At 41.4% G+C, this 26,176-nt stretch overlaps 1 protein-coding gene across 6 annotated transcripts in view; it reads left to right on the plus strand.

Annotated features, from left to right (window-relative positions):
* The window catches only part of Ano5 (anoctamin 5), a 99,102-nt gene that overhangs the window by 52,294 nt on the left and 20,632 nt on the right, over nt 1–26,176 (plus strand). For all 6 annotated transcript variants that reach the window (XR_015623937.1, XR_015623938.1, NM_001432248.1 and 3 more), the window contains 6 exon segments: nt 2,777–2,889; nt 12,481–12,615; nt 13,282–13,387; nt 13,538–13,598; nt 22,320–22,471; nt 24,611–24,685. Coding sequence is in view for 4 of the 6 variants with exons in the window: in NM_001432248.1 (NP_001419177.1) it covers nt 2,777–2,889; nt 12,481–12,615; nt 13,282–13,387; nt 13,538–13,598; nt 22,320–22,471; nt 24,611–24,685 (642 nt within the window). In the remaining 2 variants the exon portion in view is untranslated.

The following is a 26,176-nucleotide window of genomic DNA, read 5'->3' on the forward strand; positions in this document are numbered from 1 at the left end:
CAGGGCCCATTTCCTCTCACAGTCAGAGATTGCCTCCCTGGGGGTGGAATAATTATCTACTTTCTTTCCATTTTCTTGTGAATTACTTAATTCTCCTTTGCAATGGGAAAATTTCCAGATTCCCTTCCAGCCTGAGAACTGCAAGGCTAAGGTACACTCAAGGACTCTTCATTTCTTTCTTTTATCATTTTTCTTTTTCTTTTCTGTTTTCTTTTATGTAACTGACACAGGAAAAGCCTGTATTTAAGATTATGGGAAATTAATTGCTCATAGGAAGCAATGTACAGGTTAGAACACCTTGCCTGCTATCACATGACTGGTTACCAGCAAAGAACTTGTCCTAGTACACAAGACAGATAAAAACATATTTTGATGATCTAGCATGAACGTCCCTTTTTGTTTGCACCTTTAAAGCCCCCAACATGTCATAGCCAGGTAGATCTGATTCCAGGACAGCCTGGAACAGAGAAGGGGTGGGAGTAGACAGGATACAATTACACTGATAAAAGAATTAGAAAATCATCTTCAGCACAGTCAATTACTACAAGGCCATTCAAGGATATTCTCACATGGCCCCCATTCTTGATCTGTAAAATAGACTTCACCTACTTCAGCTTCACTAATCCTAAGGTTGGATACAGGGAAGCCTGGTCACTACATTTTCAGCTTGGAATCATTCAGCTCACGAGCTTCTTTCTCATAGTTTTCAACCTGTGCTTGTGTCCAAGGCAGCAACATGGCTGGGCAATGGGGACCTGCTGGGGTGGGTGAGCCGCCCAGCCCAGGACAGAAAGCCACACCAACATTTCAAATGGAATCTGTTTAACAGTCAATTATATTTGCACATTATATTTTCTTTAGGGTCAATTTCAAAAACAGGGTGGCATATTACTCAGAAATTTTATCATGTCTTTTCTTGTTGATTGTGAATTTTTTAAAGAATAAATGCACTCATTTATCCACCAAATGGAGGACACATGGAAAGCATTTTGCAGGGTATTACTTTCCCACAACAATGAATCCAAGCTCAGAGGTCATGGATTCCCTAGAAACAAGGCACAATGGGTGCTGAGGATGTCAGTCATTAAAAGTATTTTTACCAACAACCAAAACTCCAAAGATTTTTTTTGGAGGGGGATTGATAACTTACTGTACAGAAATATGGAGCCCTATTTGTTTCTCAGAGAAGTGACTGGATGTTGAGTCCAGTTGAGTCCAGTTAGTCAAACCTGAAAACGGCTTGGCTACCTGGGGCTTTCTGGAGAAACACTTGCATTTCAGTGGTTAAGTGCATTCCACTTCCCTGCAGCTTAGTGGTAGCAATCATGGGATTGGAGATGTCTATTCACTGCATTGAGACCATCATTTGGATGGCATTGCTCCTGTTTCAACAGCACTCTGTCCTAGCTGTAAAAGACTTATATATGATTTGTTTTCTGCAAGAAACGCATCTCTCAGTGCAGAGAAGAAACAAATGTTTCCATTGGAACAAATGGGAAGCCCTTTTCTCTATTTTTGAGTGCTGACGGTTTGACAGTTACACTGCTGAAGTGATGTTTTATCTATTTTTATTTTATTGACAATAGGTTTTTATACACTATATTCTGATTATGGCTTCCTCTCCCCAAAGTCCTCTGACATCCTTCCTATCTCTCCTCCCATCTGAGTCCCCAGCCTTTCCATCTCTTGAATTAGGAGTGATTTTTAAAAGCCTGTAGCCAAACCTCACATGGCTTAAACTGCAACGGACCAATCAGTACTGTGAACTATGACTTTAAGATGGTCCTGCAAGAATGACGGTGACCTGTTTCTTGTAGGTCACAGTACCAATTTCATATAAGAACTTCCCCCTTTCAAGTGGCACGTGATCCTTTAGTGAAAGGGTAGAGAAGGATATTCTTTAATACCTCCACCCCAAGCTGTCCACAGTCTTCATCCTGTGGATGAAGAACTGTGTGAGGATTACAGATTCAAGGCACTGATTAGTGGGCTGATAGCAAAGAAGGATCTGGTTAGGTTAGTACACATTTTGCTAGGCATTCCTAGCCACTCTTTCATTACAGAGGTGACTTTTTGTCTTCTGTAAAGTGATCTTTTGAAGACTGAGGATCTTTGATCATATATTTACCTGTAGGGTAGCCTCCTACTCTGGTCCCAGGGTATTTTCATCTGAACATCCAGACTCTCAGCACAGTCTTCGTAATTCACTGGGAATGAATGGCACCAAGTTGTCTTTAGAGGGAGTGGGCCTTCACCATCTTTGATATCTGTTTTGAATGAACATTTTAAAGTGATGAATTTTCTTTTATGTGTTTTTTTTTTAAACTAGTGTTTTAAGCCCAACCCAAGTGCTACCCTGAGGACACTGTCTTTAAGTTTTATTTCTCAAACGACAGTCATGTTGCCTACAGAACAACAAAAAGCTTGAGTTAGCATGATATAAAATGTCATAACTCACCATAATTTTCATTTGCACTGAACGAGAAGCTGAGTACTCGCTCCTCACTGCCTTAGAAGTTTTCATGTTCACATGATTTTTAATAGGTTAAATAGTTACTTGTGTAAGTGACTCTTTGCTTTCTAGACCAACTTAATAAATCACTGTGACTGCGGTTTTGATAACTGTAGTAAATGGTTTTTAAGTAGAAAATGAATCAGAAGTCTATCAGTAAATGATGGTATGAGCTTTGCCCATTGACCACCTGTCCAGAGCGCTCCTCTTCCCTCTTAATCATTGGTGTCTGTTTCTCTTCTTACTCTCTTTGACCGTGAGCAGGGCCAGTATTGGAGGCCATCAAAAACTTCTCGAATCAATGAAAGGTACGTCCTTTGCAAGAACTGGGCTCGATTTTCCTACTTTTACAAGGAGCAACCTTTTGATTTGATTCGGTAAGTTCATTCAGCACTGTGACCCTTAAAACCAATCATATGGTCTTTGTTCACAGATTTCCAGCAGGCTACTATGTTCACTGCTCTTGTTGCTCACTATATTTCTCAGCCTTTCTTTACTGTTATTTGTTCATTTGGAAGCAGATAGTTGTTGCCATCATCTAGGAGAGGAAGGTTGAAGCATAGCCATCAAGTGTCAGAACCTAGCACTTAGATAGGCCGGAACAGCCTAATTCTTGTCTCATACAAGAGGCATACACTTGGTCAGGATGCTAAAATGCTATGTAGGTCATTGTGAACCTGGAAATGATGCTTTCTTTTCCTTTGAAAATTCAATGTGATTACATTTTAGTTTTAGTACCTATGCTAATTTTGTTTTACTTCCAGAGTAGAAGTTAGAGTACAAGAGAAACTGACATGTGAATATATTGGTGTGTTGATTTCAAGAGATCTGTAAAGTTCTTGGTTCTACAATCTTAATATTTTTAAAACACACATACAATCAATGTGCACTAAATAACAGACATGAAGGATGTATGTAGATGTTTTAAAATTATCTTATAACATTTTTGTGTATTTGAAATTGTTTCCAAATGAGTATTATCATAAAATAGGGAACTTATAAGTAGACTCATGGATAACAATGACTTGATTTTCAGCTGAGAAGCCTATGTAGGAAAAGAAGCTGGCGCAAGTGGATGATCATGTTCAAGATGTGTATCTGGACTGTTTCTGGTGCAACAAATATAAATTTAGATAGATAAGAGAACAGGTGTCAGAGTGGAATTCTCAGATCAGACACAGCACACAAGATAAGGAGTGCATTTTATTAAAGACATAGTATGGCACATCAAAAACTATGTACAATAACCATATCAATGAAAGACATTTATCTCGAGTATAGGAGGGACTCATGTGGTAATGAAGAAATTGACAAATGTGTATAACAAGTACTTCACCAGAGAGTTATGCTTACAGATGACAGCAGCCCATGAGGAACCTATTCATAGTTATCCACAGGGAAATAGAAACACAATGTCATTGAGGTGGCACCACACTTCTACTAGCCAATGCAAAATCAAGAGCCACACAAGAAGCCATCTTTCAGCCAAGCAGAAAGCCATTTCAAATCCCAAACTCCCTTGGTGGGAATATATCGTTGTTTTTTTTTTTTTTTTTTTTTTTTTGGTTTTGGTTTTTTTTTTTTTTTTTTTTTTTTTTTTTTTTTGTTCTTTTTTTCGGAGCTGGGGACCGAACCCAGGGCCTTGCGCTTCCTAGGCAAGCGCTCTACCACTGAGCTAAATCCCCAACCCCTGTATCGTTGTTTCTTATGAAGTCAAATGCCTTCTTTTTGAATAACCTAGCAGTTCTGCCCACAAGTATTTATCCAGGAAAAATGAATTATCTGTCCATGGAGACATCATCATTTGAATATTCAAAGCAACTTAGATGATAATATAAAGATTCGGAACAATGAGGCATCTAAGAAGTGGTATCGTATAAATAAGTCACATATTCATATAGAAACTATGTGAGATCCTGTGCCAAAATAACTCAGAAACTGGGATCAGCAGTTAAGAACAACTGCTGTTTTATTTGAGGACACAAGTTTGGTTTTGAGAACACAGGTTTGGTTTCGATCACTCACATCTGAGTGGAGTTCAGCAAATGACCACCTCTAACTTCAGCTGAGGATGTCCAATGCCTCCTTCTGGCCTCCATGAGTATTTCACTCTTGTGTGTGTGTGTGTGTGTGTGTGTGTGTGTGTGTGTGTGTGTGTGTGTGTGTGTCTGTGTGCATAATTAGAAATTGGGCTAATGAATGTCTCAGAAAACCAAACAGAACAAAAAATGAAATGAATGGGAAGGAAACTAGGGTGGAGGTAAAGTTGAGATGAAGATTAGAGAAAGGGATGGTAATAATGAGAATGCACATTTACATGTATGAAATTCTCAAAGAAGAACAATGATAACAAACAGATAAAAAGCAAGATGAGGGGCATTGTGCAACCTAGTATTAGGACACTCACTTAGTATAGAGTTTGCATATGCACGAAGGTTTAATTGTTAGCTTGTACTTTTAAATTTATTCATCAAGTTCAAAGTTTAGTAAAAGTACTTTGCATGTGTAGTGGTTTAAATAGACTTGGCCCACATAGACTTATGTGTTTGAATCCATGGACATGAGGAATGGCATTATTAGGATGAGCAGATTTATTTAGGAGAAGGTATAGCCTTGTTGGAGTAGGTTTGTGACTATGTAGGTGAGCTTTGAGGTCTCCTATGCTCAGAATCCACCCAGTACAGAAGAAAGCCTCATCCTGGCTGCCTGAAAAGTACTTTTTTCTCCTGGCTGCCTTCAGATTAAGATGTAAAACCCTCAGTTCCCCCAGCACCATGTCTGCCTGCATGCTGTGATGCTTGCCACAAAGAAGATGATAGAATAAATCTTTGAAACTATATGCCAGCACCAATGAAATATTTGGCTTTATAGGAATTGCCTTGGTCATGGTGTCTCTTCAACAGCAATAAAACCTTAAGACAGAAGTTGGTACCAGGAATTGGGTATTACTGTGATCAGCCTGACCATGTTTTTGTGTGGAGGAATGTTGACTTGGGGACTTTTGATTTGGAAAGAAGTAGAATGCTTTAAGCAGGGCTTAATAAGCCATCCTTGTAGAAGTCTGAAAAACATTAATGCTGAGGGAGATTTGAACTCTGGGGGCCTGGCTCTAGAGGCTTTAGAGAAGAGTCTTATTTTATTACCTAGAGATTGTTCTTGTGATATTTTGGTGAAGAACTTTGCTGCTTTTTACCCTTGTCTGGAGTCTGTCCTTAGGTTAAATTGAAGGTATTTAGATTAATCACATCGAGGAAGGAAATATCAAAGCAGCCTAACATAGATTCTGTCTTGTGGTTCACTCTTATAAAAAGTATTTTGATCAGGTGAAGCAGAATGAGAAAGAAAAAATACAAAGTGTATGTTTGAAGATTAAAGAAGAACCAGGAAGAAGAATGGAGTTAAATTCTGTGTTTAAGGAGATAAAACAGATTAAGGGAGAGATGACCTTGAACCAGATCCCACCTAGGCTGATACAGAGCAAGTTTCAGGTAAAGAAAATCTTAGGTCCAGGTGTGATAGTACATGTTTAATCCAAGAACTTGGGAGAAAGAGACACAATGATCTCTGAATAAGATGTAATAGAAGAGGGAGGCCATGTTCTAGCCACCACAAACAGGAGAACTTGGCAGCTTTAGCCAAACTGCTCTAGCTTTAGAGTCAAGAATAAAAGGGCTTACTGGGACAATTTATGGTGGTTAGCTGGAGCTAAGGAAACAATGGTGACTAAGAAGGCCCGGCATCACTGAGGTGAAATCTGGGAAGTGTTTCCTGGGAGCATAAAGAAGCTGTGTTCCAGAGATAGCTGAGGTTGTACTTTGTGCTACCGCTGGACTTGGTAAGTTGTCAGAGTCACTCAGGTGGTACTAGTATTGAAGGCATGAAGGGGTCATAGAGACCAGCTGAGGCTTGACATTGCGAGAGCCCAGGAAAGGCCATTAGGGAAGGTGCAACCTCAGTGGTAGTTGAAGGCTGCTAGGACTAAACAAGTCATGCAATGAAGTTGAGGCTTGGCACCATGAAGAGAATCTATTGAGAGGATATTGTCGAAATATCCTAATTGCAGCAAAAGACTCCAGTGTATTTGAGATGCTGGTATCATGGAATGACCACCAAGAACAGCAGCAGCAGTAGAGTGGAGTCAATCAGAGCCTAGAGTGCTACAGAGGGCAGAACTTGAGAAGTGATCCAAATCTTTTGGAAGAACCCAGAAGATTGTGTGTAGATCCTAGATATTGGAACAAGAAGCTATGAAGTTGAAGTTCCTTGGAGACCCCAAGATGTTAGACGTATCAGAGTAGTGGTTACCTTACAAGAACAACTGCTAACAGGGAGTAGAACCAGCCCAAGAGAAGCAAGTTTGTTGCTGTCAACAAAGAGGAAAGGAGTTGGACATCGGACATGGAGATGCAGAGTTTGGAGTTTGCCCAGCTGGTTTTTGGTTTTATCTTGGTCTAGTATTTCCTCACTATGCCGTTTTGTGATCGTAATGTATGTCCTGTGATTTAGGATGTATATAATCTGCCTTTTTAATTTTGATTTTATAGGGGATTACAGTTAAGAGATTACATGAATCTGTGAAGAGACTTTAAACTCTAAACTTTTGAAGATTTTTGAGACTGTGAATAGGCTTTGGAGCCTTTTGAAATTGGAATACATTCATTTTGCATTTATTATAACTACAAGCCTATGGGGGCCAGGGAGTGGAATGTGGTACTTTGAATAGGATTGAGCACCATAGATTCATATTTTGAACGCTTGGCCAAAGGGACTGGCATAATTAGAAAGCAGGTCCTTAATGGAGGAGGTGTGACCTTGTTGGAAGAAGTGTGTCATGGTATGGGTGGTCTTTGAAGTCGCCTATGCTCAGGCTCTGCCCACTATGAAAGAGAGCCTCTTCCTGGATGCCTTTGAAATACAGTCTCCCTCTGACTGCCTTTGGACAATGGTCTTCTCTTGACTGCCTTCAGATCAACATGTAGAACTCTCAGTTCCTCAAGCACCGGGTCTGCCTGCATGCTGCCATGTGTCCCACCATGACAATAATTGAAGAAACCTCTGAAACTATAAGCTAACCTCAATTAAATTTTAGCCTTTAGAAGCATTGTCTTTTTCATAGTGTCTCTTCTCAGCAATAAGGACCTACATGAGAGAATATGCTTCCTTATTCCATAAATATAATTTCCATTTGATCCCATTTAGGAAATGGCTCAGCAATTTCCCACATTGAGACTATTTTAATAATAATTATACTCCTTCAGGCCTCTTAGCTTCTTAATAGTAAGGAGTATCATTCTTGAAATTTGAAAGGGAGATAAAAGTAGCCATTTAAAAACTATGTATAACACTCAAACTAATGGAAGAAAAAGTGGGGAAGCATCTCGAACACATGGGCACTGGAGAAAATTTCCTGAACAAAACACCAATGTCTTATGCTCTAAGATCAAGAATCGACAAATGGAATCTCATAAAACTGCAAAGCTTCTGTAAGGCAAAGGACACTGTGGTTAGGACAAATCGGCAACCAACAGATTGGGAAAAGATCTTTACCAATCCTACAACTGATAGAGGGCTTATATCCAAAATATACTAAGAACTCAAGAAGTTAGACTGCAAGGAGACAAATAACCCTATTTAAAAAATGGAGGGGGGGTGGGGATTTAGCTCAGTGGTAGAGTGTTTGCCTAGGAAGCGCAAGGCCCTGGGTTCGGTCCCCAGCTCCGAAAAAAGAACCAAAAAAATGGGGTTCAGAGCTAAACAAAGAATTCACAGCTGAGGAATGCTGAATGGCTGAGAAACACCTAAAAAAAATGTTCAATATCTTTAGTCATAAGGGATATGCAAATCAAAACAACCCTGAGATTCCACCTCACACCAGTGAGAATGGCTAAGAACAAAAACTCAGGTGACAGCAAATGCTGGTGAGGATGTGGAGAAAGAGGAACACTCCTCCATTGTTGGTGGGATTGCAGACTAGTACAACCATTCTGGAAATCAGTCTGGAGGTTCCTCAGAAAATTGGACATTGAACTACCTGAGGACCCAGCTATACCTCTCTTGGGCTTTTACCCAAACGATGCCCCAACATATAACAAAGACACATGCTCCTCTATGTTCATAGCAGCCTTATTTATAATAGCCAGAAGCTGGAAAGAACCCAGATGCCCTTCAACAGAAGAATGGATACAGAAAATGTGGTACATCTACACAATGGAATATTACTCAGCTATCAAAAACAATGACTTTATGAAATTCATAGGCAAATGCATGGAACTGGAAAATATCCTGAGTGAGGTAACCCAATCACAGAAAAACACACATGGTATGCACTCATTGATAAGTGGCTATTAGTCCAAATGCTTAAGTTACCCTAGATGCATAGAACAGGTGAAACTCAAGAAGGATTACCAAAATGCGAATGCTTCACTCCTTCTTTAAAAGGGGAACAAGAATACCCTTGGGAGGGAATAGGGGGGCAAAGTTTAGAACAAAGGCTGAAGGAACGCCCATTCAGAGCCTGCCCCACATGTGACCCATACATATACAGCCACCAAACTAGATAAGATGAATGAAGCAAATAAGTGCAGGCTGACAGGAACTGGATGTAGATCTCTCCTTAGAGACACAGCCAGAATACAGCAAATACATAGGCGAAAGCCAGCAGCAAACCACTGAACTGAGAACGGGACCCTCGTTGAAGAAATCAGAGAAAGGACTGAAAGAGCTTGAAGGGGTTCGAGACCCCATATGAACAACAATGCCAACCAACCAGAGCTTCCAGGGATTAAGCCACTACCCAAAGACTATACATGGACTGACCCTGGACTCTGACCTCATAAGTAGCAATGAATATCCTAGTAAGAGCACCAGTGGAAGGGGAAGCCCTTGGTCCTGCCAAGACTGAACCCCCAGTGAATGTGATTGTTGTGTGGTGGGCGGTAATGGGGGGAGGATGGGGAGGGGAACACCCATATAGAAGGGGAGGGGGATGTTGGCCCGGAAACCGGGAAAGGGAATAACAATCGAAATGTAAAGAAGAAACACCCAAGTTAATAAAGATGGGAAAAAAATGACTTTTAACAACATCCTGCTATATTCACAGATCAGTCTCTTGCTTAGCCATCATCCTCCCACAGTAGATGAGAACAAATACCAACTCACAACTGGACAATCCGAAATATCTTTACACATTCAGTCCTAAATGGGATGTCTCCATCAAATCTCTCACCTCAAGGCGCAGAGAACACTACAGAAGAGGAAACAAAAATATTTTAGGAATCAGAAGCAATGGAGGACACCAAGGAAACAAGAGTTTCTAACCAGAGTAGGACAGATGTATATTTAAACTCATGAAGACTATGGCACATGCACAGGGCTTAGATAGGTCTGTGCCAGATGGAATCCAAGTTTTGAGAGGGAAAGTAGATACAAGCTCTCATCCCTAACCCAGAAGCCATATTCAATTGATGATCACTGACAAAGGAATAATTAGTTTTCTCCAACAGAGTCTCACTTGGTACATGTGATAGTTTCTATATGCTTGCCCCATGGAATGGAACTATTTGAAGGTGTGGCCCTGTTGGAGTAGGTGTGTCACTGTATGGTCATGGGCTTTAAGACCCTCATTTAGCTGCCTGGAAGCCAGTATTCTGCTAGCAGCCTTCAGATGAAGATGTAGAATTCTCAGCTCCTCCTGTACCCTGTGAGTCTGGATGCTGCCATGCTCCCACCTTGATGATAATAGACTGAACCTCTGAACCCTTAAGGCAGCCCCTCTTACGTGTTGTCCTTATAAGAGTTGCCTTGGCCATGGTATTTGTTCACAGCAGTAAAACCCTAACACAGTATACAAAGCACACTTAAGGCAGGCCCCATATCCTATAAAAGATGGACAACACAAGACAAGCTCTACGGTACGTTAGGAGATTTTTAGCCTCACAATAATGTGTCAGTATTTTCATTACTTATTTATTCATATTTTAACCTTACAGATATTTTGCTTATATATTATACTTTTTTTATTTTGTTTTGGTGAGTTTTCTGTGTGAATGTGTGAATGTGTGAAACACATTTGCATGTGTTTCTTGTGCTTTTTCTTTGCCCTCTTTTTTCCTGTTTACTTTGTCCCTTTCTGATTTGTCTATTTTTATTTTTCTCATGTTATTGTTATTGTTATTATTATTATTATTATTATTATTATTATTATTATTATTATTATTTAGATGCCTGTTTGTATTCTAGAGAGAGAGTTGGTGTATTTGAGTGCATAGGGATGTTGACACAATCTGGGAATTGGAAGAGGGGAACCATAATCAGAATGTTCTATGAGAGAAAACCATCAATTTCCAATAAAATAAAATGGAGAAAAAGAAAAATGGAATTCCAAAGAAGGAAAATAAACCAAAGAAACAAAACACTAAGTTTTCAAGATGTCCATTTTCCTCATAAATTCCTGAGGACACGTGTACCGGTGGCAGCAGGGCACTTGCTATGCCTCCTAAAATGGATACTGTAAACTTTTGAATGGCTAAGCACAGCATATTAAAAACGAAAATATTTAGTACTTAGATATAATGCAGGGGAGGCTGAAGCAGGAGGTTTGCTGAGAGTCCAATGTTAGTCTAGGTTACAGAGTGAGACTATCTCAAAAAAAAAAGGAAATACAGGGGAAAAGGAGGAAGGGGATTAGCGTCTTTTTGCTAAGGTAATTTTTTTTTTAGTATTATGGAATGTTTTTTGTTTCTTAGTAAAACCGCAGAGAGATGCAGGTTCATTCACAAGTACTGTGGGGAAGCTGTCAGCAGCAGATAGCTTGGGGAGTGTGATGACAGTGTAGGAGAATGTAAATCAAAGCTTCATAAACGTCTACCCACACTGGAGAGAAAACAAGACACACAGAAAGACACCTATTGAATCACAAAGGTTTCAAAAGCTGAAGAACTAAAATGGGGCACGAGAAGGCTGTTTAAAATCCGTTTAAAATGCTCTCCGTGCAAGGTGAGCATTGTGCCCTGTTGGTTTGCTGATTCACCGCTGCCCACTCCCAGGGCAAACTTGAAAACTGCAGGTCTCTATAGTTCTATACTTCTCCAAGTATTAAGTTGCAAACTCTCAGACCCTCAAAGAGATCAAATCTGCCCATGTCAGAAGCCTTTGGAAGAACACAGAACTGGTGCTGAGTTATCTGAGGCAGGGAGAGTGCCTCTCAGCTCCCTGAGGGTTAATTCTGCCAATGAGAACAAACAGGTCTGGTGAGCCACACTGCAGACTTTTCCACCTGAGGGCCACTGCACCATCCACTTCAACTGTGGAAAAGAGTCAAGACAAACGTTCACTTCAATTGCTCAAATTATGTATGCCACTTTAATGTGCCAATGGCTATCAGTTACATTTCTTCATATGATACCTTGACATTTATCTATTATCCAATAACTTAAAACACTTGAAAGCTTAAAATTCAAAAGTTCTCAATGTGTTATTATTTAGCATTTAAATTCTATTTTAGTGGCTTTCTTCTTACATGGGCTATTTCTTTTTTCTTCTTTAATTTATTTTTTAAATTGGATATTTTATTTATTTACATTTCAAACGCCATCCCCTTTTCCAGTTTCCCCCTCCAGAAACCCCTATCCCATCATCCCTCCCTCTGCTTCTATGAGGATGCTTCCCCCACCCACCCATCTACTTCTGCCTCCCAGCCCTGACATTCTTGGTCAAGCCTTTCCCGGACCAAGGGCCTTTCCCCATGGATGGCCCACAAGGCCATCCTCTGCAACATATGTATCTGGAGCCATGGATCCCCCCACCATGTGTTGTGTTTGGTTGGTGGTTTAGTCCCTGGGAGCTCTGGAGTTCTGGTTGGTTGATATTGTTTTAAGCACTACTGCTGTGAACTTTGCCTGCCAGAGTGGATCCAATGCCGTGTGGCTCCCGGTTTTCTCCCAACTTCTGATTTTGACTCTCTACCACAGGAATTATTATGGAGAAAAAATCGGTATCTATTTTGTATTTCTCGGGTATTACACAGAAATGCTGTTGTTTGCGGCTCTGGTTGGCTTAGCCTGCTTCATCTACGGCTTGTTATCAATGGAAAGTAACCAAACTAGGTGAGCACAAGAGACTCGCTCTCACAGAGACTGCCTTTGTGTCAGCTTTTGCACCCTCCTTATTTTCTCCCCATTTTACCTCAAAATGTATCCTGTGGCAGCAGGTAGCACTCTCCTTGCCGGGGACTTTATGGAAACTGCCCTTTTATTGTTTTGGTTTTAACATCATTTGTTCTTTTATTGCTTGAAAAATTCGTACATGGTTTGACAAAATCCACCCCTATCTCTTCTTCTGGCTATTTTGCCATATTTCTTCCCTATTCCCTGTGTTCATTTTGAAACGCATGAATTCAGTTGGTGCTGACCTCATGTGCATGCATGTAGGACCATGTACTGAAGCATGTGGCCTCTCAGGGACCACATCCCCAAAGAAAACTGACTCTTCATTCCCCAGTACTGGTTGTTAATAACTCTTCAACTAAGGGTAGGACCTCATGGTCCCTCATCCCCGATCCAGCCTGGGATGTTATCTGGCTTGATCTTGCTCAGGTCTTCTACAAAAGGCTAGAACTCCATTTCCTAGAAAACGTCTTAAGTCACTATAGAAACATTTTCTTCATTCCCGTGTTTGTTGTGAATCGAAGTTTATTAAGCAGTCTGGGTAGAGTTGGTTAGATTTTTTTTCACTTTAAACTACATCGCTTTCTATCTGGCTTCTCTGGGTAGCATTGAAATCTGTGACCCTAACATTGGCGGTCAGATGATCATGTGCCCACTCTGTGATGAAGTGTGTGACTACTGGAGACTTAACACCACGTGTTTGCATTCAAAGGTAAGTATGCAATGTGGGAGGGGATGAAGAGCGGAACCTCCTCCCTGTGGGGATGTGTTTTATATTAAGTGTGTTTTATGGTGGTGTTATTAAGTATATTTTTATGGTGGTGTTATTAAGTGTGTTTTTATGGTGGTGTTGCTTTTACAGTTCTCCCATCTGTTTGATAATGAGTCGACTGTGTTCTTTGCGATCTTCATGGGGATCTGGGGTGAGTACAAGGTCTCCAAAAGAGTTTCCATTGTATTACGTGACCTTTCATGAACTTATCCCATTGTGTCTAATCTGTTGTATAAATTGGGAAATTGGTGGTTTGTTTTCATTTTAGGACTAGAAACAGCTCTAGAATAAATTTTTGCTCTTTTCACGACAAGATCTCATAAAGTACAGACTGGCCTTGAATTCTCTGTGTGGCTAAAAGTGACCTCAAACTTCTGATCCTCCTGCCTCTGCCACCTAAATTATAGGATTACGGCTGTCTGCCATCACACCAAGATTATGTGGCTTTAGGGATAGAACCCAGGGACTAGTGCACACTAGGCCAGCACTCTATACATTGAGCTATGTCCACAGCTCCTGAAACAAATGTCTTTTTTTTTTTTTTTTTTTTTTTTGCAATCAGCAAGAGGGTTTATTGTCTGGATACACAGGTACCTGCGGGCGTCTCAGTCAGGTCAGAAGGACTGGCGCGCCCAGCAAGACCGGGGACGGGTTTTTACAGGGTTCTGGGGAGCAGAAGCAGGCATACAGAAGCAGATGCATGGTTACCAGGACTTGATTGGTGGATTCAAATGAGGCGTGGATGCATGGTTATGCAGCAGAAGAGTACGTGCAGGCTGGGGCGTCCGGAATGTCAGGGGCTAGGGGATTATCCCTTCCTGCCAGATGGCCTATGAGTCAGCACTGATAACTCGAGCTGGTTCCTGCATTCCTTTTTCCTTATCTTTATGGTCTGTTAGTCTTAACGGTGGGGCAGGCCCCAGAGGGCCTGGGCGTGCCTGGGCTCGCCCGGGCCTGTTTTAGCTCTGAGTCTGTGAATCTTAAGACTTACTTTTTACTTTTATAGTTGTGGACCTTAAGCTCGTATAATTTTCCTTTTAAGGGGGGGTCTTTCATTCCCCCATTTTCTTTTAACATTGAGTAAAATCTTTTACTCAACTTGATTAGGGAATCTCTGTTTCCTGTTGTTTCAACCTTTTGTATTGCTGGGTTAATACAAGAGTCTGGATAACAGAGAGCCTATCTTTCATAAACTGTACCAACCTATTTAAGATGCAGGGGCCAAAAAGGAGGATTAGAAGAAGAATGATTAGGGGTCCCATCAAGGTGGACAGCAGGGTAGCGAACCAAGGGGATCGATTAAACCACCCCTCGAACCACCCTTGTTGGGAATCAAACAACTTTTGTCTCTAGGCTAAGCGTTCTCAGAGCTTATCTATATTATCTCTTACTATTCCTGTCTGATCTGCATAGAAACAACATTCTTCTTTCAGTGTAGCACACAGACTCCTTCTTTAAGGAATATCAGGTCTAATCTTCTCCTATTTTGAAGGACTACCTCGGAGAGGGAGGTTAGGTATTCTTGGAGGTCAGCTAAAAAGTCTTTTTCACTCTTTTTATATCTGAGTCAATGGCAGTTCTGAATTCTCTATAAGCCTTGCATTGCAGGGCAACAGCAGATGTCCTTGTGCTGCCCTTGCACAAGATAGCCTTAAATAATTCTCAACTCTCTTTTGTGTCTTACTAAGTTTTTAGCATCAGGATTCCAATCTGGACACTATCTAAACCTACACAGCAAGATCATGACTAGCTTTTAGAACTTCTAAACTTATACAGATTGTGATCCCTGAGGCACAGTTCCAAGAAGTGTTAGGAGTACTAACATATGTAATGTTACATCATTTGCAATAGAAATCAAGCCTATCCCCTCACCTATCTCGATGGTGAAAAGCTCTCAGGGAGAACTTTCCCTCGGGATGGAGACCCTCCAACTCCAAAGACCAGACCGAGACACCACAGGATGCAATCAGCAAGAGGATTTGGTTTATTGTCGGGATACACAGGCACAGGCACCTGCGGGCGCTTCAGTCACTCGGGGGACTGGCGCGCCCCACGGAACCAAGGATGGGCTTTTATAGGATTTTGGGGAGCAGAAGCAAGCATACAGAAGCAGATGCATGGTTACAGGGATATAATTGGTGGATTCTAATATGGCAAGGGTTTAGCCCGGGGGCAAGTTTCCTAGCTACCTTCCTGAAACATAACGGCTGACTCGGCCCCCCAAGGGTTCAGCCCGGGGGCAAGTTTCCTAGCTACCTTCTTGGAACATAACGACTGACTCGGCCCCCCACCAGGGTGTGGGACCTCTCCCGGGGCTTTTTTTTTCATTGTCAGGTGCTCAACCGAAGTCGTCCTGTTGCCAGGCCTTCAACCAAACACATCCTGCTTGGCAGCCGCTGTGTACTCAGTGTTCTAACCTTTCCCTGAACCAGTCATCTTAAGTACAGCCTTGCAAAATGGCGTTACTGCTGCTAAGCTGGGGTCTTTCATTCCCCCATTTTTTTTTTTTTGCTAACTTTGAGTGAAATCTTTCACTCGACTTGGTCAAGAAATTTCTGTCTGGTGGGGGCTTATTCCCCCCACTGACTCTAGGCCACAAAAGGGCTAGGAGGAGCCACGTAGGAGTTTTAACTTTAAGGGGTTTGGAGTGCTTGGAGTGCGCTGAACTCTCCATGTCTGGAGTGTAGTGTTGTGATTAGTCAATTCCTCAGACCGGACTGCCTTGACGTGTGGTGCGTGGATCTAAGCCGAGACTCCGTCTACCTTTAGGGCGGTCGGGGTAGTCAGGAGGACGGTGTAGGGTCCTTTCCACCGTGGCTCGAGATTCTTGGTCTGGTGTCTGCGCACCCACACGGTGTCTCCAATCTGGAACGGGTGTGGCACCACCGGATGCTCAAGCTTGTCCTGGTAAGCAGCGGCCAAAGGTCTCCAGACGTCTCTCTCCAGCCCTCAGAGAAGGGCTGTCAGCAAAATCAGCAATGTTTGAATCAAAGAAATGGACAAATGGAGGTGGTGTTCTATATATTATTTTAAAAGGAGTTAGACCAAGGGGGCCCGGGGTATTCCGGGCCCGATATAGAACTAGGGGAAGGAGGGCCACCCAATCCTTTGAGCCAGTTGCAAGCGTAAGTTTGGATAAAGTCTCCTTAATTGTTCTATTCATGTGTTCTACCTGACCTGAACTCTGGGGTCTATAGGCACAATGTAATTTCTAATCAATCCCCAACAATTTGGCCACCAACTGACTTACTTGGGAGACGAAAGCGGGCCCGTTGTCCGACCCCAACGCTTGAGGCATGTCATACCTGGGAAAGATTTCCTCGAGGAGCTTCTTGGTGACCATTTTTGTAGTCTCGTGCTTCGTGGAGAAGGCTTTGACCCATCCTGAGAAGGTGTCTACAAACACTAGGAGATACTTGTATCCATATATACCTGGTTTAATTTCAGTAAAATCAATTTCCCAATGGATGTCGGGACGGTGTCCCCTAGGACGAACTCCTTGTCCAATCATGGTCCTTCCCAGGTTAACCTGAGCGCACGCTTTGCAACTCTCAGTCACCTTTTGTATCGCTTTGTCTCGATTCAAAAAAAACACAGATTTATCTCTTCCCGATCTAGTAAGGTTTTCATCTTCTTAAACCCCAAATGGGTTAATTTGTGTAAAAAGGAGATCAATTCAAAAGTCCTTTGTAGACCCACTGTTTTAGTTGAGGGTGGTAGATGGCCCCCATTTTTTCTAGGAGCTCTATGTCCTCATGGGCATAAACCCAACTGGTTTGTCCCACTGGTGGGGGCGTGGGTTGGTCTGGGCTATTTAAGGGCAAGATTTGTTTGCTCATGGCCGCTTCTCTCGCCGTGGCATCGGCCAGCCGGTTTCTTCGTGCCTCTGGGTTGTGCCCTTTCTGGTGTCCTGGACAATGTATAATACTCAGTCTTTTGGGCAAGAATAGGGCTTCTAAGAGGGCCAGAATTTTAGCCTTATTTTTAATATCTTTATCTTTAGATGTGAGCAGCCCCCCGCCTCCAGTAGATCTCCCCGTGGATGTGTGCCGTGGCAAAGGCATAACGGCTGTCTGTATATACATTTAGCCTCTTACCTTTTGCCATCTTGAGCGCCTGAGTCAAGGCGATGAGTTCAGCCCGTTGTGCGGAGGTACCAGCAGGCAGGGCTTTCGCCCAAATCACTTTGTCCTCCGTAGTGACCGCAGCTCCACATACACAGTCTGCAGATATGCATACACATGGCCTCACCCAGCCATTTCAGCCCATGCAAGCCATTTTGGAGAGCAAATTTCTCATGAGCAAGGGATAGGGGCAGTCAGGGATGACCATGAACTAGTGAGTTACCCGGCCCATGCCAAGGTCCACTGTTCTTCGGGCAGTCCATAAGTATTGTTTGTTGCCAGTAGCCCCCTGTACCCAAGGTCTTTCGCTGGACATTAGTCCATTTGGACATAGGAGCACAGAGTGTTAGGCCCCCCGCATTCACACAACAACTGAGCAGGCTTTCCTTCTATCTTTGTGCATAGCCAGCACTCTAGGACCAAGAGGCTTGCCTTCGGAGCCACTGGAGAGGCCCCTCTTGTTCTTCCTGGGACAGTCCTTGACCCAGGGTCCTTTTTCTTTGCATTAGGCACACTGACCTTTAGCCAGGAATTCTCTTCTGTTGCCAGGTACTGTCTTCCTAGGTTCCCTAATTACTGTGGCCAGTATATGTTCCTCTCTTGTCTTTTATCTCTCTTTAGCTCTCTAACTTCCTCTTTTTTTTTTGTCTCTTTGTTCAACCTTACTTTCTCTGTAACTTATACTAACTCTCAGCAACTTAGCTTAACCCTTCAAATTTCTGTAACTTTCTCTTCATATCTTTTCCTTATCTTAGCCAGATTGGTGGGGCGTTTTCCAGCCCCTCAGAGACCCACCCTTGGAGCCTGGTGGCAGACCTGGAGCACTCCCTACCTTCAGGCATATTGAAGTCAACAGTCAGGAGTGAGGGCCTTCCACCCATGTCTGGAACATTCTTTCTGGCCTCTAGCAGGATTCTGCCTTTCCTCAGTGGTAAAGAAGATCTGTAACAGTTACTAACAAGCATCTCAAATGGGATGGTGGGAAAACAAGAGAATCTTGAGAATAGAGGTCCACTGAAGAGGGCAAATAGCATTTAGTCACACAGCTAAACCAGGAGGCCTTTCTTGGACAAAAAGGCCATTGTCCAAATAAGCACAAGCTTTGTCTATGAAACAGAAAGGTGAGCAGAGAGGCAGCCAATCTGTTATCGACTCTCTCTAGAGTTAGACTTTCCCTCAAGGAGTATCTCTCTTCAGTGTCGGCTTGGTGGCTTTGCCTCTCAAGAGAACCAGCCTCCAAATGACACTAGGCTTCTAGTAACAACTAATAATAAAAGGATGGAGAGATGGTTAGAACCTGGGTGCTAGATACCAAGTGGCTGACAAAAGAATTGTAATGGGTTCACCTGGGACTTTCAGGACCTCAGTAGCAGCCCTTTACCAAACTGTCTCACTTTTAAAGGCCCATAGAAAAGAAGACATTAATCCTGACCTTGGCCACAGCCAAAGCCTGAATTCTAAATTTTGACTGGCAAAACAAAGTTTTTCACAGTTTGTTGTAGATTTTTTTAAACTATTTTAGGGGCTTTTCTGCCCCCCTCCCCCAACCTGGGGCATCTCTCCTTGGGGAGGAGGCTCAAGAGGGAGAGACAAAACTCCCTGGCAGTAAACAATTTCTCTCAAGCAAATTATTTTCAACTTTTAACTTAAGCACCAAGATGACCAAATAAAACTCTTTGACAAACAAAGCAGTTTCATGATTTCAAACACAGTCGTCAGTCCAAGATTTTAAACACAGTAGTCAGTCCAAATTCAAACACAGTCATCAGTCCAAATTCAAACACGAAGCAAAAGCCAAAAAGACACTCGACAATATCACAGAAAACAAACCAGAGAAACAAGACCAAGACAAAGCATCTTATAACCAATTTCCACAGATGCCTGGTACCTTCAGTACCTGGCCCAAACTGCAGCTTAACCTTAGCTGCTTCTGGGATACCAAACACAGAAACAGAACACAAACAACAGACATCAACATGTCCAGAAAACCACAGTCAAGTCACAAAGAAGACAAACAATTCCAACAGTCAAACAAGTAACAGACAGACTCACCACGCGGCTTCGGTACCAAACTGAAACCAAAAATTCAGATGGAGTCACCAAGGGTCTTGGATCCTCTACTCCAATAAAATTCAGACGGAGTCATCGAGGGTCCGGATCCCTCCGAAAACAGACGGAGGCGCCACGGATCCGGATCTCCCTCTCCTCCAACCACCCTTGGAACGTCTTCCAGGGCTTCGGGGGAGAAGTCCAAGCTCGTCAGCTCCTTCTCTGGCCAGCCCAGATAGTCCCCAGATATGAGCCTATTGATCGATCATTCACAGGACAAGACACGACAGACAAGACAAATGTCGGCCAGCTTACCTCCCTGTGGGTGGTCGGTGATCTCTGGGCGGAGGACCTCCGAATCCCGGACGAGCCCCCAAATGAAAGACCCTCAGAGAGAATCTTCCTTCGGGAAGGAGATCCCCAAGCCCAATGACCAGGCCGAGACCACCGGATGCAATCAGCAAGAGGGTTTATTGTCTGGATACACAGGTACCTGCGGGCATCTCAGTCAGCTCAGAAGAATTGGCGCCACAAATATCTTCTTATATTTATACAGCAATCTTCTAAGAGTAATTCTTAGCATATGAATTCACAGACAAAATATATGCGTACAACTTAAAAACTTTGCTATATATGCATATGACTTGCATAAAACTGAGCTTTTATACACATTCTGATTTTATTTTTCAACACTAGAGATGCCAGAAGATTGGCAGGGTCTTTGGTCATATAAAGTTTGATGAATAGGATATCATCTCATTCTGGTTTTAATGTGTACTCTCTTCATCTTGGTGTTTTATATTCACTAATCATTGGACTTCCTTTGCCACTGGGAGCATTTTTCATGCTGTAACTCTTTGCTAGCATTTGTGTATCAAGTAAAGGAATCCTTCCTCCATGTATTGCAGATATTTCTAAACTCGTCATTTACATTTGATCTTTTTTCAGGTCAGGAAAACCTTTATTACATAACCAGGTCATAAGCATTTTTTCTAACTTTCTTAAGATATGTGTTTCTGTAACTCACCTAAGATGTATTGCCACACATGGTTTATGCTAGAAATGCAGTGGTGTCATTTTACTCAGTCTTGTGATTTGTCAGCTTCTCCAGTGTCCACTGTAGGGCAGACAGTGTTCTACATGCAGAGGTTGACATGTCTCCATGCACTGCCTTTATCCCAAAGCAGGTACCCTGACTCCAGCCACTGATCTACCTGACACTTGGAACAAGCATCTTCATGACTTCTAGAAACAGCTCTGGGATAAATTTTGTGCTCAATGCTGTCCTCCCCCAGCCCATTCTCTTTCTCTTTCTCTCTTTTTTGTTTTCTCTTTCTTTCTATTTCTCTTCCTTTCCCCTCCTCCTCCTCCCTCTCTCTGTCTCTGCCTATGTCTGTCTCTCTGTCTCTGTCCCTCTTGTCTCTTTGTCTCTCTCTGTCTTTCTGTCTCTCCCTGTCACTGTCTCCATATCTATCTCTGTCTCTCTCTGTCTCTCTCTCTCTCTTTCTGACACACACACACACACACACACACACACACACACACACATACACACAAAGGATTGAGCCTAGCTCCTTAGGCATACTGGGCAGGATTCTATAATTTCACTTCAACTCTGAACCTTTTTTTTTTTTTTGCTTTTTTATAATGAGTCAGGAATGTTCCAGGCTGGTCTTGAACTCAGTCTAACCAGAGCAGGCCTTTGAACTTGTTTTCTGTTTCAGTCCCTGATCAGCTGAGAGGACAAGCCTGCACCGTCCACCATGGTGTCCAGCAGTTCTCTTTATTGTACTTAAATCTCATTTAAGTTCAGTCTAAAATGCTCAAGCAAAGGGTCTCTATAAATTACAGAAATTCCTTTCCAATGACATTCAAATCTTGAGATCCCTGTGGATTTATGTAATCTCAAGAAACCCATAGAAATCACAACTGTTGTTTGGGTGTTAGGATGGATATTTTCCATTTTCATGTAATATACTTTGCCTAACTGTTTTTCAATTATGTGACTTCTATTGTCCCCACCAATGTTATCTGACTTTCTTTTTTTTTTTTCATAAATGGCACCTTTGACATGAGAGGGTTATAACCATTCGGAGCCTAAGAGTCACCAAATACTGTTTCTAAAATATATACCAATTGTTAGTGCTTAGCTAATGTCAACATGAAATACTATAACTCAATGATGGGGTAGATGATCTGGAAATTTATAGCTTTAACTATTAAGGAATTAACTTGGATTTTCTTAATGAATAATTTCTGTGTTACTACTTAGTGACCCAGCAGTAATTTCTGTGTTACTACTTAGTGACCCAGCAGTAGTCACTGATGAACACAGCATCAAAAACGAATGCTCTTTCCAACTGACAGCACGTGAACTGCTTTGCAAACCAAGTGATTAACAATAGAAGTCAAAGTCCCTGTTTTAAGATTTATTTTTATTATTTTCAATTCTGTGCGCATATGTGCATATAGGCACACGTGTGTGCATGGCATTGTGTGCCCAATAAAGTAAGAAGTGGCCCTGGAGCTGGAGTTAATGGATGTTGCCAACCCTCAGATGTAGATGTTGGGGACTGAACTTACTAGAACAGCAGGCCCTCTAAACTTCAAGCCACTCCTCCAGCCACTAGGGTTGCTGTCTTGCTATTTTTGTTTGCACATCTATTGATGCCTTTACCTGATGCTCTCCTTCCCTGAAGTCACACTGTTTCTGGAGTTTTGGAAACAGCGTCAGGCCAGGCTTGAGTATGAGTGGGATCTGGTGGACTTTGAAGAAGAACAGCAGCAACTCCAGTTGCGGCCTGAATTTGAAGCTATGTGTAAACACAAGAAGATGAATCCTGTGACACAGGTATGGTAGATACAGAGCAGGAATTTACCCTAACTAACCCTCTGAGGTCGGCTGCCCTAGAGTAGTGTTCCATCAGCATACACATGAATTCATAACATTCCTATGTTTTCCATATATATGAAAGTATTGGAAACAGTGACAAATAGAAAACTATAGTTAAACATGGGTGGATCTGCTACCCAACACTGCATCTTCATTTTATAGACAGTGTTTTGTCACATGTACCATCTACATACCATCCTGTCACTAGATTACTTTTAAAGCAATCCAGTATATCAGAACACCGAATAGGTGGTTTTACAGCTAGATGAGAAAGTAGAAGCTAATATGAATGGAAATGAGATAGTGTGTTAAGCTTAAACAGTACTTGTATTAAGATAGGGATTTAAGAGTGAAGATCTTATTTAATCAAATTTTCTTTGCATGGGATTTTTACATTGATTGCTATGGAAATGAGACTTCTTTGGAGCTGAGAAAATTCTAGTTTTCAAATCTTGAACCATCAAACTGGCTATGTATTCTTGACTGAGGCTTCACACTTCACTGTTCCTGTATGAGGGTAGAAAATCCTTTATCTTCAAAAGCCAGAATGTTTGCTACATAGGCTAGAAGTCACTAACTTCTATGAGAAGGATCGTGTACACCACCTCAGAGTCCATGTCCTTTGTACACTCCTCTCCCTTCTTGAGGGCACCATTGCAGTATAACTCCCCAAAATTCTTTCACATGTTAGGAATTAGCCAAATATCTCTTAAATTTTATTGAAATATCATAAAAATGTCCGGCATGTATAAGGCCTAGTTAATCTAGGCATTGTGTGAGTTACTATTTGTCATTGCTGCTGTGATAAAACACCATTGCCAAATGCAACCTGTAAAGAGTTTAGATTTAGGTGACAAAGGGAAAATCCGTAAGGTCAGGAAACATACAGCAGCTAAATCAGGAAGTCTAGAGATCATATTCATCCATATACAGGAAGCAGAGAGAGAGAGAGAGAGAGAGAGAGAGAGAGAGAGAGAGAGAGAGAGGGAGAGAGAGAGAGAGAGAGAGAGAGAGAGAGAGAGAGAGAGAGAGAACAGGAAATAAGACTAGCCTATAGATACTCAAAAGACTCTCAAACTGATGTACTCCCTCCAGCAAGGCTACACCTCCTTAAGGTTCCATACAGTGCCATCAGTTGGAGACTAAGGGTTCAAATGCATGTGCACATTAGCCACATTTCTTTCTCAAATCAGAACAGGTTTTAGAAAAAGACGTTGGATAGAATAATAACACAAAGTGTTTGTTTGTTCCTATTTCCTAGTATAAAAAGACAACAGAGGCAGGCCTCTTAGTTTTACCCAAAATCAACAGAATAAAAGATTGAACTTGGTGTTTCAATATGGGTAAGAATTGTGTATAGATTCTCCCTGGTCCATTTCATTTAGCCTTAATGGAATTGAAATAAAGAAGCAGAAAATTTTCATTTCTGGAGGTAGATTTTAGTGTTTAAGGACAACCAGAACTCTCAGATGTTGGTCTACGTTGATGGTACATGTGTGTGGGTATGTAGTTCTTGGTCCAACCCAAATATTCATAAATGTGGAATCTTGTTTTTTATAGAATTTCATGGTTTTCATGTCTCCTGACATCTTTCCTGTACTGTATTTATTTACTTCATAAATAAAAGTGTTATGTTTGATTATGGCTCAGAATATTAGTTGATCCAATTATTATCTTATATATTAATACCTGTGATGACTGAGGTAGAAGAGTCTAACCTGTTGTTTGGGGCAATAAAAACAGGGACTTCATATTCTATAAAGCAAATAGGGAACATTCCAGATGGAAATAAATTGAGTCCTGTTGTATCTCAGTGGCTAGATTTGGGCCTTCTCTCTTCTCTGTCAGGCCCTTGAGGTTGCTGCGACCCAGGGCTTAGGAGACAGGATACCTAAATCATCTCTCTTACTTTAGATGGAATGTCACTTTAGGTCTGATGGCCTTCTATAGTGGAAGGTGCCACTTCCCATGGGCTATGTGACAAGAGAGCCATCTATGTGGGTTCTACCTTCAGTGTAATCCTTGCTATTCCTACTGTCATTTGGAGACGCAACTGTGAGGACCACATGTTACTTTGTTATTTTTCTAACATTACAGGAGATGGAGCCACATATGCCTCTGTGCCATCGCATCCCCTGGTACTTTGTGTCAGGGACCACAGTGACCTTTGGGGTAAGCAGCATTTTGGAGTCCTTTATCATTTCTATAAACATAGTCATTTATGGACCACAGTTATCTCCACAGCTCTCTGTGCATCAGTTCTCAGATCATTCCTACAATGTTCCATTCTTCCTACATTGCCTATCCCTCTCATACAATGCATGCCGTAATTTGCATAGATTTTTCCTAATATTGAAATTTGTAGAAAGATATGGTGGGGAGCCCTGACTTCACAGCCCTTTCCTGTATGTCTCATTGACTGATACCTTGAAACCAAAGATGAGTGTCACATTCCTCTTGCAGTCTCTGGTTAGTGTTGTCAACATTATTCATTGGCCTTTATTTCCCTTAAAGTATCTATACATGTTACTGAGCAATTGAACTATGAAACTTCACTTTCTTGTTGAAATAAGCAGAATAAAATCTGAAGAAGACAACTTCTGTGTTGAGGAAGTTGCTGGCTTTTCTTTACATCTATAGTTAACACGTTAATTTGCCAATGAGATATTTTCATTTCCTTCCCCTTCCTACTTTGTGTACGATTTACAGCTAGCCTTTAATTTGGGAATTAAATGAGAATTTAATTTAATTTGGGAATTTTAATGAGGGAATGTCAAGTGGAAGTATAAACTATTTAAACTACAAACTAAGTATTGTACTACAAATTAACTGTTGTAGACTGTGGCTTAACTTCTCCAGTGTATAAATAGTATACCGTTAAACGGTTGTTATTAAAATATTTTTATTTCTTGAAAGAGTTGGTTGGCATATATTTTTTAGCTTACATAAGAACTTTTAGAAGAAAAAAATGAATAAAAAGGGGTTACAGATAGGCACCTCAAGCTCAGTTCTGGGAAATTAACAAGGAAGCATGGTCCTAGAATGGTTGTTCTGTTTTAGTTTTTCTACGTATCAGTCAATTTGACTTGCTTTGTCAACTTTATTAGAGTTTCCGAGTCATTGAATTGATATGGAGCCACATTGCTTTGCAAAATACAATGTATATACAATGAGAACTATGTCACTAAAGTCTAGTGTTCTGGCAGATTTTCCCGGAAAAGGAAATTCATTTGTGGCCATATAGTCTCTGGTTCATGATCATTTTTTTTATTTTCTTTACAACCTTAAAAGATAATTTATATTGATAAAAATAATCTAGGTAGATAGATGATAGATAGATAGATAGATAGATAGATAGATAGATAGATAGATAGATAGATAGAGAGACAGATATACAGACAAAGGATAAATGATAGATGATAGATTGACTTCAAAAGCTACATCAAAACATACCAAGCCAGGAGTAAGATTCAGAAATATGGTTGTCATTTGTAAATGCTGTGAGAAAATGAATGAAATAGATGAATGTGTAGTCATCTCTCATATTGCTGTGATGGAGTAACTGACAGAATCAACTAAAGGGAGAAGGAGCTTATTTTTATTTTAGTTCACAGTTCAAAGACATACCCCACCGCAGCAGAGCACATGTGGCAATGGGAGCAT

Source organism: Rattus norvegicus, chromosome 1 (assembly GCF_021556685.1).
Source record: "Rattus norvegicus strain SHRSP/BbbUtx chromosome 1, alternate assembly SHRSP_T2T, whole genome shotgun sequence".
Classification (NCBI taxonomy): domain Eukaryota; kingdom Metazoa; phylum Chordata; class Mammalia; order Rodentia; family Muridae; genus Rattus; species Rattus norvegicus.